The sequence below is a fragment of the Cinclus cinclus genome, chromosome 5, assembly GCF_963662255.1.
Source record: "Cinclus cinclus chromosome 5, bCinCin1.1, whole genome shotgun sequence".
NCBI classification, from domain to species: Eukaryota; Metazoa; Chordata; class Aves; order Passeriformes; family Cinclidae; genus Cinclus; species Cinclus cinclus.
The window spans coordinates 72,991,603-73,003,567 of record NC_085050.1 but is presented as its reverse complement, the minus strand read 5'-3'; the positions used below and the strand labels follow the sequence as shown (position 1 = coordinate 73,003,567).

The window sequence follows — 11,965 nt, the reverse complement described above, 5'->3', positions numbered from 1 at the left end:
TCCCCTTAGAACGAGTCTTCCATGGGAATTCTTTCTTTGGAACCATAAACCTTCCCGGCGACCATAAAATACTGTAGCTGAACCCTTGCACAAATATTTATAGAAGCAAAGATTCCTACAGAACTTTGGTTAATTCAGCTTTTTGGTTTATTTTCCCACAAAAATCTACCCACGTGATGCACAGAACCACATCATTTCTCCATACAGATTTTATAGATTCTCTTTGTGAATGAAATTCTCTATTTTGGCAAATTATTTTAGCTTTGGAAGCCAAGGAAGTGCTCACCAGCCTTGATACACTGCAAATATTCCTGTAAGGAGTGGCTCCACCTGTGGAGTGCAGCCTGGGAATGCAGTGGGTGCTCTGCTGGCTCCAGGCACAATCGTGTGTCATAATTACAGATCCCTGAAACAAGCAGAGGCACATCTTGCCTTTCCAGCACCATGATGATGATGTTACTGAGAAGAGGCTTTTCCACATTCTGGAAAGCATGGACGTGGTGAAAGTGTCCTGTCCCATGCACTGGGAATATCTTATTCAACATAAAAAGCCAGGCTTACTGAGGTTGTGATGCGGTTCCTTCACTTTGTGAAACACCAGCTGCTCGGCTCCTTGGAGTCTATGCAAGGCAGGAAAAGCTTGTAAGGAAAAGAATAAGGAAATCACACAGCACACTATCAGCCAAACCAGAACAGATCTCAGAAATCCTTGATCCTACTCCTGTGGTTTAGTAACTATGAGACATTTCTCCAGTGGCTGTTTAATGCTGCCCACAACAGGGCTGGAAGAGCACACGGGAGGGTGGGGTTCTGTTCCTCGTCCCTTGGTGTGCATCCATGGCACCTCATGGATCTCTGGACTTTGACACCTGAGATAGGAATCCTGCTTGCCCTTCCTTAATCATCTGCCACTGCTGACAGACCTGTTCACACCACGTCTGACTTGCAGGCCTTGCACTGCTCCCTTCAGCAGCTGTGACCTCAGGGCACACAGACACGTCAAACAGCCTCTCCAAGAGTGACTGTAGTTTCATCTCAACGCTGAAAATGCAGCTGTAACTAGAAAAAAGTGCTTTACCTCATAAACACTCTACCAGTTTCTGTCTTATCTCCAGTTTGGGTAGCCTTGTCCATTCATCTCCTGCTGTTGCATGATGTTTGCAGTCCACTTCTCTCTGTGGGTCCCTGGAACCTGGCTGCCCAGCTCACCCACATGACATAAAACAAATTGCAGGGAACCTGCAGGTCCTGCTCACTCCCAGTTTCCTGACAAAGAGCCTGTGCTGGCTGCAGTTCCACAGCAAGGGCCAAAAAGGACAGCAGCACATGCAGAAGCAGCACATGCAGAGCACACTCCCAGCCTTGGAGGAGCAGCTCTTAGGAAACACCCAAGTGCATCAGTACCACACAAGGAAAAGCATTCCAGAGGCTTCACCCTTCTGCTTTCCCTGCACAGCTCACACCAGAGAGGTCACACTTACTGTGGCTATCATGTACTCTATGTTTAATTAATAAAATAATAAGCTAATTAGAAGATCCTGATTTCAGCTGAGAGTTGAGACATTTCTGAAAGGTTTGTAAGTGGGTAGTGATCACATTTCACTGTCTCAAGCTTCAATTTATTCCTCCCACAGAGACAAATGAATTACTGGCAGGAAAGCAGTTCACTGTAGGGCAGAGCTACACTGCAGTTACTGGGTCCATCAGTGACCCTAGAAAGGCCTGGGAGTAAAGTTGGTGCTTTTCTAATAGCTGCCTTTGCTCTTGGGTTAGAACACTGCTTGAGTTCCAGATTTGGGACCGTGACATCCCAAGAAATTACAAATTTGCCTGCAATAGCACTTAATTTTGCTTCTGATGAAACTATTCCTTTTAACTGTGATGATATTAGCAGCAAAAATAATTTTCCTTCTGAAATTTAGGGCTGACCCTCATATTTTTGACACTGCCCAGCTAAACAACCGCAGCCCTCGTGGACTGTACACTGCTCACACGCACATGCACGTCGTGATTGTGATACAAGCCACGTGGCACATTTTATAACCACACAAACATATTCCTCGTAACTTCAGCCGTACCAAAACCAGCAAGCACAGCCACTCACATCCATCAGTCACTTGTGCTTGGGTCTGCTGCTCCCCTGACTCATCTGCTTGTGCAGCAAGAGCCTCGTGACTCGGGGGTGCCAAGCTGTGCTGCCTCCGTGGGACTGAGCGTCGTTCCAGGCCACCTTTTCCTCACCGGCCTCTCCGCACGGATTTCTCCCCTCACGCAGCTTTTCCAAAGCTGAATCCCTCACTCAAAACAATTCCTGCCCAGCACTGGCATAGAGCAGTGCTGGAGCCCTCTCTGCTGACCCAGGAAATACCTTCTGGGGTGGGAGCATGTCACCAGTGGCTGTGAAACAAGAGACCTCACTGGGAAAGGGAGGCATGGAAGCAGCAGGATCTGCACAGGGATGGATGGGACGCTCTGGCCAGTCACACCATCTGGACACCTTACACAGGTTTTCTGAGGGCCTGGCTTGCAGTGCCAAGCCTATCTCATCAGTGAAGCTCCTCTTGTCAGAGTTTTACTACCTTAATTCAGGTTTTAGCCTCTGCAACGCAGATTGCAGCAGGAAGAACGCTGTCTTTTCAAGTGCTTGATCTGATAGTCTTGAGCATTGCCCACAGAGACTGACACAGTATTCCAAGCCCTCAGTTTTCTATCCAGCCCTTGAGGCAGCTCCAGGATGAACCAGGTTTACTTGTTCTGCTGCTGCTGAGTACTGCAAACAGCCCTGGACTACTGGGAACATCCTCTGCACACCAAGGGATAAGCACAGGTGTGGAAGCAGCCAGGGAGGAATCAAAAACACAGCTGATAGGAGCCCATGGTGTTCCCAGCAGTAGAGCAAAGGAGAACCTGGCAAAACCAGCCTGGAGAAATGCAAAACCAGACCAGGATTGTGTTCACTCTTGTCTTACAAAGAAGCAGACAACAAAGCCCGAATCACCATAAAAATACGTCGCTGCTTTTATACTAGGGAGAGCTTTAAGGAGCAGGCAAAGTTACTGACACAGGTGACTGACAGAGGCAGGTTAGTCATGCAGGCCAGGTACTTGATCAGTCACACACTTCCTCATCAATATCTGACACTGCAGAGCAGAGACTTGACCCTCCAGCCTCGAAAACCTCTCCTGGTAACCCTGGGCGTGACAGATGTTATAAAGAACCCCTCATTCAAACAGAATCCATGGTGAGCACACACTTCTCCTATAGTATGGCAGGCATGCTTCCTAAAAAGGAGATAATTACAGTCTACAACCAACTCCCAGTGGGACTTCAGGGCCTAAATCCCACAGCAGTGGATGAACACTCCACCCCTGACCCAGACCTTCCCAAAGGGAGGGGGCAGAGAGAGAGAGAGAGCTGTTCCATTAGTTTGCTCCATTCAGGACTTGGAGTTTCAACCTATCCCCAGTTTTAGTGGAACTGCAGGCACCAGGGAGGGCACATTCAAAATGAGCAAAGCAATGGCACACATTTCCCTCACCTGAGTGCCCTGTCCCACATAAATGCCACTCTGACATACAAAGGTGAGGGATGCTCCATAGCACAAACTCTAGGAGTCTCATTTTCACCTTTCTGCAGCCTGTCCTCAGCTGTTTTTTGATCTGACAGAGTTCAAGGGCAGACTCCAGCCCTTGGAATGTCTGCTGCTGCATTAAAGACTAGATGCACACTACCTCAGCACACAGTTTTACTGAGGTAAAGTGGAGGTCTTGCACAGAGAGACAGGGATTTTCAGAGTCTTTGCTGACTGCATTTGAGAGAGGCTGCAAGCCTACAATCAGAGTCTGCTTTGTTCTGAGCCTGTCTTGTATCACAGCCTGAGATCTTCCCCCGTTCCTGAAGTAAACATAGGGATTGAAGGCTGCAATTATATGATCCTACCTGCCTGCATCACATTATGATTTAACTTGGGTGATCAACTTACGCTAATTAAAACTCTACAGTGTAAGTGCCTTCTAGCTGGCAGCACCAGTGGCTCCAGAGCAGAACACCCAACCACAAAACCTTCGGTGTCCATCCTTGAAGTGTACCCAACTCACTGCCACAGATCAGGAAAGACCAAAAACTCACATTAGAAGTGTCTCCCTGATTCCCAGTATCCACTGCACTTAAATGAATACTTGCTAGGCCCAGGATGAGTAATCCTTATCCCCAGCTGGCCACTGGAAAACAAAAGCTTTGTATGTCAGCCTGGATACAACGAGCTCCTGTCTGCCAGCTCAGACAGTGGGGCTGTGTGTGGGACAGCCCTCAGCTCCCACCCCAGCCAGGGCAGCACTGTCTGAGGCCATGACACCACCAGCTTCCCTGGAAACGGGGTGGAGGTCCCAAGTGGCAGGTGAGGAGAAGGATGAGGGAAACGCTGTGCAAAGGATTAAAGGAACAAAGAGGTCTAATTCTGGTAGGGAAGCTGTCTAATTCCTACCTTTGGACCAGTTTTCCCTGTACCCCCAGCCAGGCTGCAGCATGTGGCTGCAAATCCCTGCTGAAGGCAAAGCTTTGGCCCCACGATGTGCCAGCACGGCTGCGGAGCAGGGTTTTATCCCAGTGCAGTAAACAAAATCCCAGGACTGTTTGGGTGGGCAGGACTCCAGGCTCCCTCCAGAATTGTTCACAGCTGCTGACAGCCATGCTGCCTTCAGCTGCTCTTGTCCTCTGCTCAACACAGAGGGAGGCACCGAGGAAAAAAACACTGAGGGGGAAAAGGAAGGCAAACGGTGCCTGACAGCAAAGCCAAGCAACTCAGCACCCTTTGGCTATTTCTAGCTCTGTGCTTCTTCCAGAACCCACCTCCTATGTTTCCATTCCTTGTCAGACCCCAGGCTCCAGTCCCAGTGCCCTGTTGCACTTGGGTGCCTGCCAACCTGAATTCTGAGTATTTATATCTTAAATATAGGCCAAAAGCAGAGCTGGGCCCTAGCATGGGAGCCACTAGGCTCCAGCACAGCCTGCTGCGTACCTCGTGTAGGTCAGCTGTGTCCCTTTGGGGATACTTTGGGGAAGCAAAAAAGTGTCCCTGGCATGGTTCTAGCATGTGACCCTGGCCCCAGAACAGAGCCACTGCATCAGGTGCTGGCTCAGGGCCCGCCCTGCCCTCTGACAAGACTGTGTGGGAAAGGACTTCCTGCCTTTCCCTGTCACCAGACTCAGCAGCACATGACTAAGTGACCAGTGCCATCCCCCCTCACACACAGAACCCGGGAAAGAGGAACTTGTGGGGATGCATTCGGAGCAGGACACGCAGATTCGATGGCAGCACAACTGCAAGGCACACCAAAGATCCCTGCTGTGGCCTTATTTTATATCCCTGGCTTTTTACTTCAGCCAGGAAAAATACGTACCACCGGTGAAGGCACCTGCCTGCAACTCTCTGATGCCAGGCCTGTGATCCAACTTCCTCAGGTCATGAAGACAAGCACTGCCATCAGAGCTTACAGACCATTTGGAAGAATCCTTTCCCATGAATCCCCACATGATAAGCGGCCAGGCAACACAGAAAACTAAACGAAACAACAGCAAAAAAATTCCATTTTAAATTAAATCGTGCAACTTAGAAAACAATACAACTTCTTGCAGCTTTCAGGAAAGCAGCATCTAAAATATGAGGGCATCAACTCTCATACTCACAAGTCCTAAAAAGATTTCTTGGCCTAAGTCAAAGAAAGAGTGTGGAAATAATAGCACACTTCACCTGCCTTTCATGCTGCTTTTTCCTATGGGCCTGACAATGTAAAGAATCCCCATGCAAGTCAAAGCATGATGTCTCCAAGATGTGAGAAAACCATGAGACAGGTCAGCAGGATTTTGCTGGGAAATCTCAGTTACAATTCAATTTCTAAGAGCTGCAGAGTACCACAACTTCAGTGAAGTCTGAGATGAGCTTGAGACAATTTAGCTAAATACATTATACTTTGTTTTATACCTGGGAGGAGGTAAAAAGCAACAGGTACCAACCATGAAAGGGCACCTAGAATGCAGCTGTACCAGCTGGGAAAACAGAGAAGGAAGAACCACAAAATAGAAAGTGTGACTTGGACTTGCACAGAGTGACTAATAAACTGAAAAAGCTGGCAAATAATGGCTCATGGGAAACAAAGCCAGGAGGAAAAGGGATGTAGGGAAAGCTGTCACTGACACAGTGTCATTGACACTACTGTCACAGTACAGAAATCCAGAGAAAGCACAGGAAATGCAGTGAGAGACTGGCAGGGCAAACAATAAGCTCTACCTCAAATCCAAGAAAGAATTCCAAGGCAAATTACCCTGGGTAAGGAGGAAAGAATGGCATTATACCTCTTAGATGCTTTGAGACAGCTAAGCAAGGATGAAATGCATTCTAACATGGAAGAACAGCAGAGCAAACTCAGAATCACAACTGTGTCCTTGAAAATAGGTGGAAAACCTGTGTGCTATGTGCTTCTCAGCCTGGCTAAGACCTTTGAGAGGGGTGACATCTGTGTCCAGGTTGGGTCGCTGCTCTTAAAGAAGTATGACACCAAGCCGAAAGGGGACTCCTGAAGTCCCTGTTCAGCTGCCTTCCAGATTTTAGTGGCTCATAATGGAAAGCAGGTCTGGATCTGGGGTGTCCTCATTGCTAACCGACCCCTCTTCAGGAAGTTAATAGCAACTGAGAGAAAGCATCTCCTCTCTGTTTGGGAGGGAAGAGCTTTCCCTGCCAGCCACACTCCTCCTGTGCCACCTGCTGACTGCTGTGCAGCGCTACACAAGAGTGTCCAGTGTTCACAGCTGAGATACTCCAAATAATATGGGAGAGAGATTGGACAGAATGCCAGTCAGGGTCATGGTTTCCTCCAAAGCACACGAATACTCTGTCCTTCCTATTTTTCTGCCTGCTTGGGTGGGGATCCAATACAGAAAGCATCAAACAAATGTCCAGAAAAGCCCCACAGCATCAGTGTTGAATTTGGGATTTGAACATGGCTCTCAGGAAGGCTACTTTAGCCTGGGCTCTGGGGGTTATGGTTAAGATGGGACAAAGCAGAGATGACATGGCTCCTTTTTCCACCTCCTTTTAACACCTGACTGTTTGCAGTTGAACCAGAAGAGGAATTCATCACACTGAAAGAGTCAGTGGTGCTGAACATGGCTATACCTTGCAGCTCCTGCAAGGGGTAACTCCCAAAGCACACTGCTGCAGCACCAGCACTTGGCATCTGTTCAGCAACAGAGCTGCCTGTGGCTCTCCAGATGAGCCAAGAGCACATCCACAGGGAGTGGCAGGGCTCCCAGGTTTGTATTTCTTTCTTACTCACATTTCCATTTTGTCCCGCTGAAGAGCTGGAGGAAGCACCGTACACACAAAAGGCTTTAAGAGCATTCTCTCCCCAGGATCAGGTGGTGGCCAGACTCACAGGAGCTCCCCAAATACATCTCCGAGTGCCTATGTCAGAGCCAGGACAGTGGGACAGAAGCACACGGGTCTGGCTGAGCAGGAGCTCTGTTCCTTAGCAGAGATTCCCTGTCACCACACTAGATGGCACAGCTGGCACAATAACGGAGTTCCTGGGAGACACTGCCCCGGGGCCAGCCCTTCCTAACTACACCTCTGGCTGCTGCCTCAGTCCCAGAGCTGGGACAGGAAACATCTACCCTCCTGTTTTCGTTTTGGCTCTGAAACGTGGAAAGGTATCAGGCTTGGGGCTCCTGATCTCGGGCCAGCCGGCTGGGAATTCCACAAAGTCCCATGTGGCTTTTCCAAATACTCTCCTGCTTTTCCACTGCTTTCCCACTTGCTGAACAAACAACGGTGCACCAGAGGCTGGTTCACAGAACACTGCTGTCCAAAGTAATGCTACATCAGGAATGACTGTGAGAACAAAGTCATTCTTTGACTTGGAAGTCTTGAAGTTAATCAGAAACAGAATTATGTCCCTGAGACTTTAATAATTTCTTTCCTTGTCCCTCTGTTGTACAGATACCATGTCTGGTTCTGATGAAAGCTTTTGGAAAAAAATCTCAGTTGCATTTTGGAGCATTTTTGTTTATCTGCTTTGGAAACTCTCTAAGGAGACAGAAGTCTCCAAGTTCTACAGGATATGAGCACTTCAAGAGTTCCTAGAGGGGAAGGGACCAAAGCCTGATTCAAAGGGATAAATTATGTTCTGCAACAGTCCATGCATTTGCTTCAGAAGAGAAACCTCAGCGACCCTTCTCAGTTCTCCCCTGTCCAGCATCTGTATACCTAACACTCTGCAATTGAGCAGGAACTTCACCCTTAGGATTCACCGAGACCCTTGTTTTTTTTAAAAAAAAACAAAAACAGGAGACACCAAATGAATTTTAGGGACCCTAAGAGGAGTTGCAAAGCAAACAACTCAGCTGTTGCCCACACAGGCAATCACTGTTAGAGTCACAAGTAAAGCTCACTGCAGCCACACAAATCCATGCTGCCTCTCCAAGGGAAAGGTGCTCTGGGGAGTATGCAGGACTGCTCTGGGAATGTGGGTTATTCAGCTATCCTTCCCTGCCTGTCCATGTAGGAAGCTTGTCTCTGTCACAAGCTCGGTGACTCCCTCTTTTTGTAACAATCCAAATGCATTTGTGGTATCAACAATTACCCTGAGTACCCAAAGCAGTTAAGGTGCTTTGCTTCAGTTTCCTCTGCAGGTACGGGCTGAGAAAGTCTGGCACTAGAAGAGGCCTCAAAGAGCACGGACATGAATAGCAGAGGAGACCTTTGCTCTACTCATTAACGCGGCACCCTGCCTTTCATCCCGTGCATTTCTATATTTTCAAAATAAACCTTTCCTTAAGGATTCCTGCTAATAGTCTCTTCTAGGCTGTTTGCTTCATGTCTCTTCCTTCCTACGCTGTTTTAGCCAATATGCTTAAGCAGAGAAATGTGAGGTGAGCAGCTCCAAACACTACCTCTTCATCTGTGCTGAGAGCTGGCAGGAGGCTTCCCTTCCAGTGTAATGTAATTACAGAACAGCAGCGTGTAGGTGCCCCAGCTGACAATCCCAGCTCAGTAAGGTGGTGCACAGACATAGAGCAGGGAACTGGCTGTTTGGAAGGCTAGGAAAAAAGGAAGGTAAGTAAACTGCAAAAATGTCACCTACTCTGCAAAGTTTCAGGAGCTAGCACAGCCCATTACAGCCAAGGGTCTGTTTCAAGCAGCACCTTGAAGCACTGACAGCGGTACAAGAGAGTGCACCCAAGCCCTCAGTCACTGAGGAAGTGCCCAGGCACCTCCTGGCTCCACAGCTCTGTCCTTCCCTGTGTGACTGAGCAGGAGATGTGAGCAGTGCACTTTGAGCCCACGCCAGGACATAGCCCAGACAGCCAAGTACCAAAATAGATATTTTGACTTGCGCACCAGCCCAGCACTTTGCTGGAGGAGACGGTTCCTCAGCTACTGTGGTAATCAAAGAAAGGGAAGATATTTAGATCATGAATTCTGTATCTCTGCACAGCCACCCTCCTCCATGTCAGCCAAGGTGCTGCCCCACGGAGGGGAGGCGTCCCTGTGCTTCTATAAATGTGACTGACATTTACTGTCCCGCTAGGCTGAGGGAGGGCTGCTCAAACTGGCCTTGAAAGATTAAGAAGTTCACACACTGGAAATAGACTCACTGGGACATCCACTTAGCCATTCTCTTGTCTAATGAGATAGTGGGCCAAATCTCATCAGTGGGCTTGAGAGATGCAGTCGTGGCCATGCCTTTGGTCAGGTGAAGAGAATGGATTAAAAAAAGGCACCAATCAGGACTGATGGAATTGCCTTCCCTGCTGTCAATCTTTGGTGTTATCAACATTTCCACAGTCTGTCACTCCAGAACTGCCAATTCAAAATACAAAACCCCCAGGGGCATTTACTAAATTTCTTGTGTTTCTAGTAAGGTTTATCTGTATAACCTCTTAATTTTGAAATGAGGTTTGACATCATCACCTCAAGAGTAGCAAAACGAAGGCGAATTTAAACAAACATCAAATAGCCTCTGCATTAATGGCATCTGAGCTCCTGGTAGTCTAAAAGGCTTCCTGGCCATAATACAGAAGCCAGGACTGCGGGACAATGTTGAGGAATCCACCTGTAGTCACTAGAGCATGATGAAGAGGTTACAAAATCAGTAGTGGATTCATCTCACTTCCCAAAGGCAACAGGGCAGGACAGGAGTTTCACGAGCACAAGCATTAAAATTACAAGCAAATGAGCTCCCCTCAGCACACCTCTGTTGGAGCATTTAAGCCCAACCCTACCCAACCGATTCGGAGATAAGGCAGAGAAGCGCCGTGGGCGCGCGTACAGCGCAAACTTTCTCCGCCCCGACTTCGGGAGCTCTTGCCTTCCCACCGCCTCCGCGGCGCAGCTCAGCCCGGCCCCGCCCGGCCCGCGGCGGCTCCTCCCCGGATCCGGAGCCCGGCTTAAAGCGGCTCCGGGGGGCGGCTCCGGCGGGGTCCCGCCGCTGCAGCGCCCGGCCATGGCCCGTGACCGCGGGCCGCCCGTGCTGCGGCCGCCCGGCGCCGCCGCGCTGCCCGCCGAGCCCCGCGGCTGGAGCTGGCTGGGCGCGGGGCTGTGGCCGGCGCTGCTCGTGGGGCTGCTGGCCGCCGTGGTCGCCTGGCTGTGGTACGGCGGTAGCGACGGGCGAGCCGAGGCGGGCGGCGAGGAGGCGGCGGCCGGCAGAGGGGGGCCCCGGCGGAAGAGCGCGACGGCCACAGGTAGCGGGACGGGGAAGCGGGGCTGGGGGTGGCTCGGGCTGCCCGAGCCTCCGAGGACTCGGGTTCGCCGGCGCTGAGCTTAACCCGTTCTCCCCTCAATGTCACTTGCAGAGGATGCTGCGGCGGGCGGGGAGCCGGCGGCTGCGGCCCCGTCCGGCCTTTGGGAGCCTGGAGAAGATCTGGCGGCTGTTTCGAGGGAAGAGCTTAACCATGCCCCGAGCGCCGCAGTTCCGGACGAACCTGTGGAGCTGGGGCAGCTGATCCCGAAGCACGGGGTCACGGACACCGGGGAGTATCCGGCTGATATGGCCGGCAGCCGGGCAGGCCAACTGGGAGCCCAGGTGGGACAGGCAAGTGACGGATGGTGCGTGATGAACTTGGCAGGAGCCTGTGACGATGACTGTAAGGACAGAAGTGAGGAGCAGCCGTGTCAGCCAGCTGAGAGGAAGGACTTGGACCATGAAGAGTGGGAAGTTGTTTCTGAGCACCTGGTCCAAGGGGAGCATGGCAAGGATGTCAGCATGGAAGACTCAGAGAGCAAGGAATGGGAACAAGGAGACTGCTGTGATGGGGACTCGAAAGCCAAGAGAGTTGCAGCTGTGCCCCCCATGTTCCAGAACATCCACGTGGCTTTTCGTGTGCACTACATCACCCACTCCGAGGCGCAGCTCATCGGGGTCACAGGGGACCACGAGTGTCTGGGCCAATGGCACAGCTACGTCCCCCTCAAGTGTGACAAGGATGGCTTCTGGTCTGAATCCATCAGCCTGCCTGCAGACACCAGAGTACAGTGGAAATTCATCTTGGTGGAGAATGGGAAGGTCAGACGCTGGGAAGAATGCAGTAACAGGACCCTAGTGACTGAACACGAAGATCAAATTGTTCATCAGTGGTGGGGATACCATTAATGGGAAGGTGGAAGCTGCTGATCTAATGGCAGACCTGCCTAGGTGAATCACCGAGCCCCTAAAGCCCAGGGGGCCTCCCCTTCTTCTATAGGAGACCCTCTAAAGCGCAAAGCTCTGGCAATCCCGTATCGAACCACGTAAGCAGCAGATCTCTGTAGAAAATCTTTGGGCAACCTGAAAAATCAGCTTTGAGCGAGTGCTGAAGAGACACAGAGTAGGCTAAGAAGGCACAAGCAGCATTCCAAGCACCTGCCTGTCCAGGTGCATCTGGACCCTGGACTTGAGTTAGTGCTGTGTTGAGTGGGGCTATGGGATGCATC

At 50.4% G+C, this 11,965-nt stretch overlaps 1 protein-coding gene across 1 annotated transcript; it reads left to right on the top strand.

Moving 5' to 3' along the window:
- The first annotated feature begins 10,499 nt into the window (after positions 1-10,499).
- STBD1 (starch binding domain 1) lies at positions 10,500-11,645 on the top strand. Its single transcript, XM_062492870.1, has 2 exons — positions 10,500-10,737; positions 10,849-11,645. Exons 1-2 carry the CDS (start codon positions 10,500-10,502, stop codon positions 11,643-11,645), a joined length of 1,035 nt encoding a protein of 344 aa, XP_062348854.1.
- Positions 11,646-11,965: the final 320 nt, after the last annotated feature.

Bases quoted from the DNA above. Each gene is read 5' to 3' on its own strand.
- STBD1 (XM_062492870.1), top strand. From the start codon at position 10,500: ATGGCCCGTGACCGCGGGCCGCCCGTGCTGCGGCCGCCCGGCGCCGCC. The intron at 10,738-10,848 runs GTAGCGGGACGG...TGTCACTTGCAG, and splicing joins GAAGAGCGCGACGGCCACAG to AGGATGCTGCGGCGGGCGGG.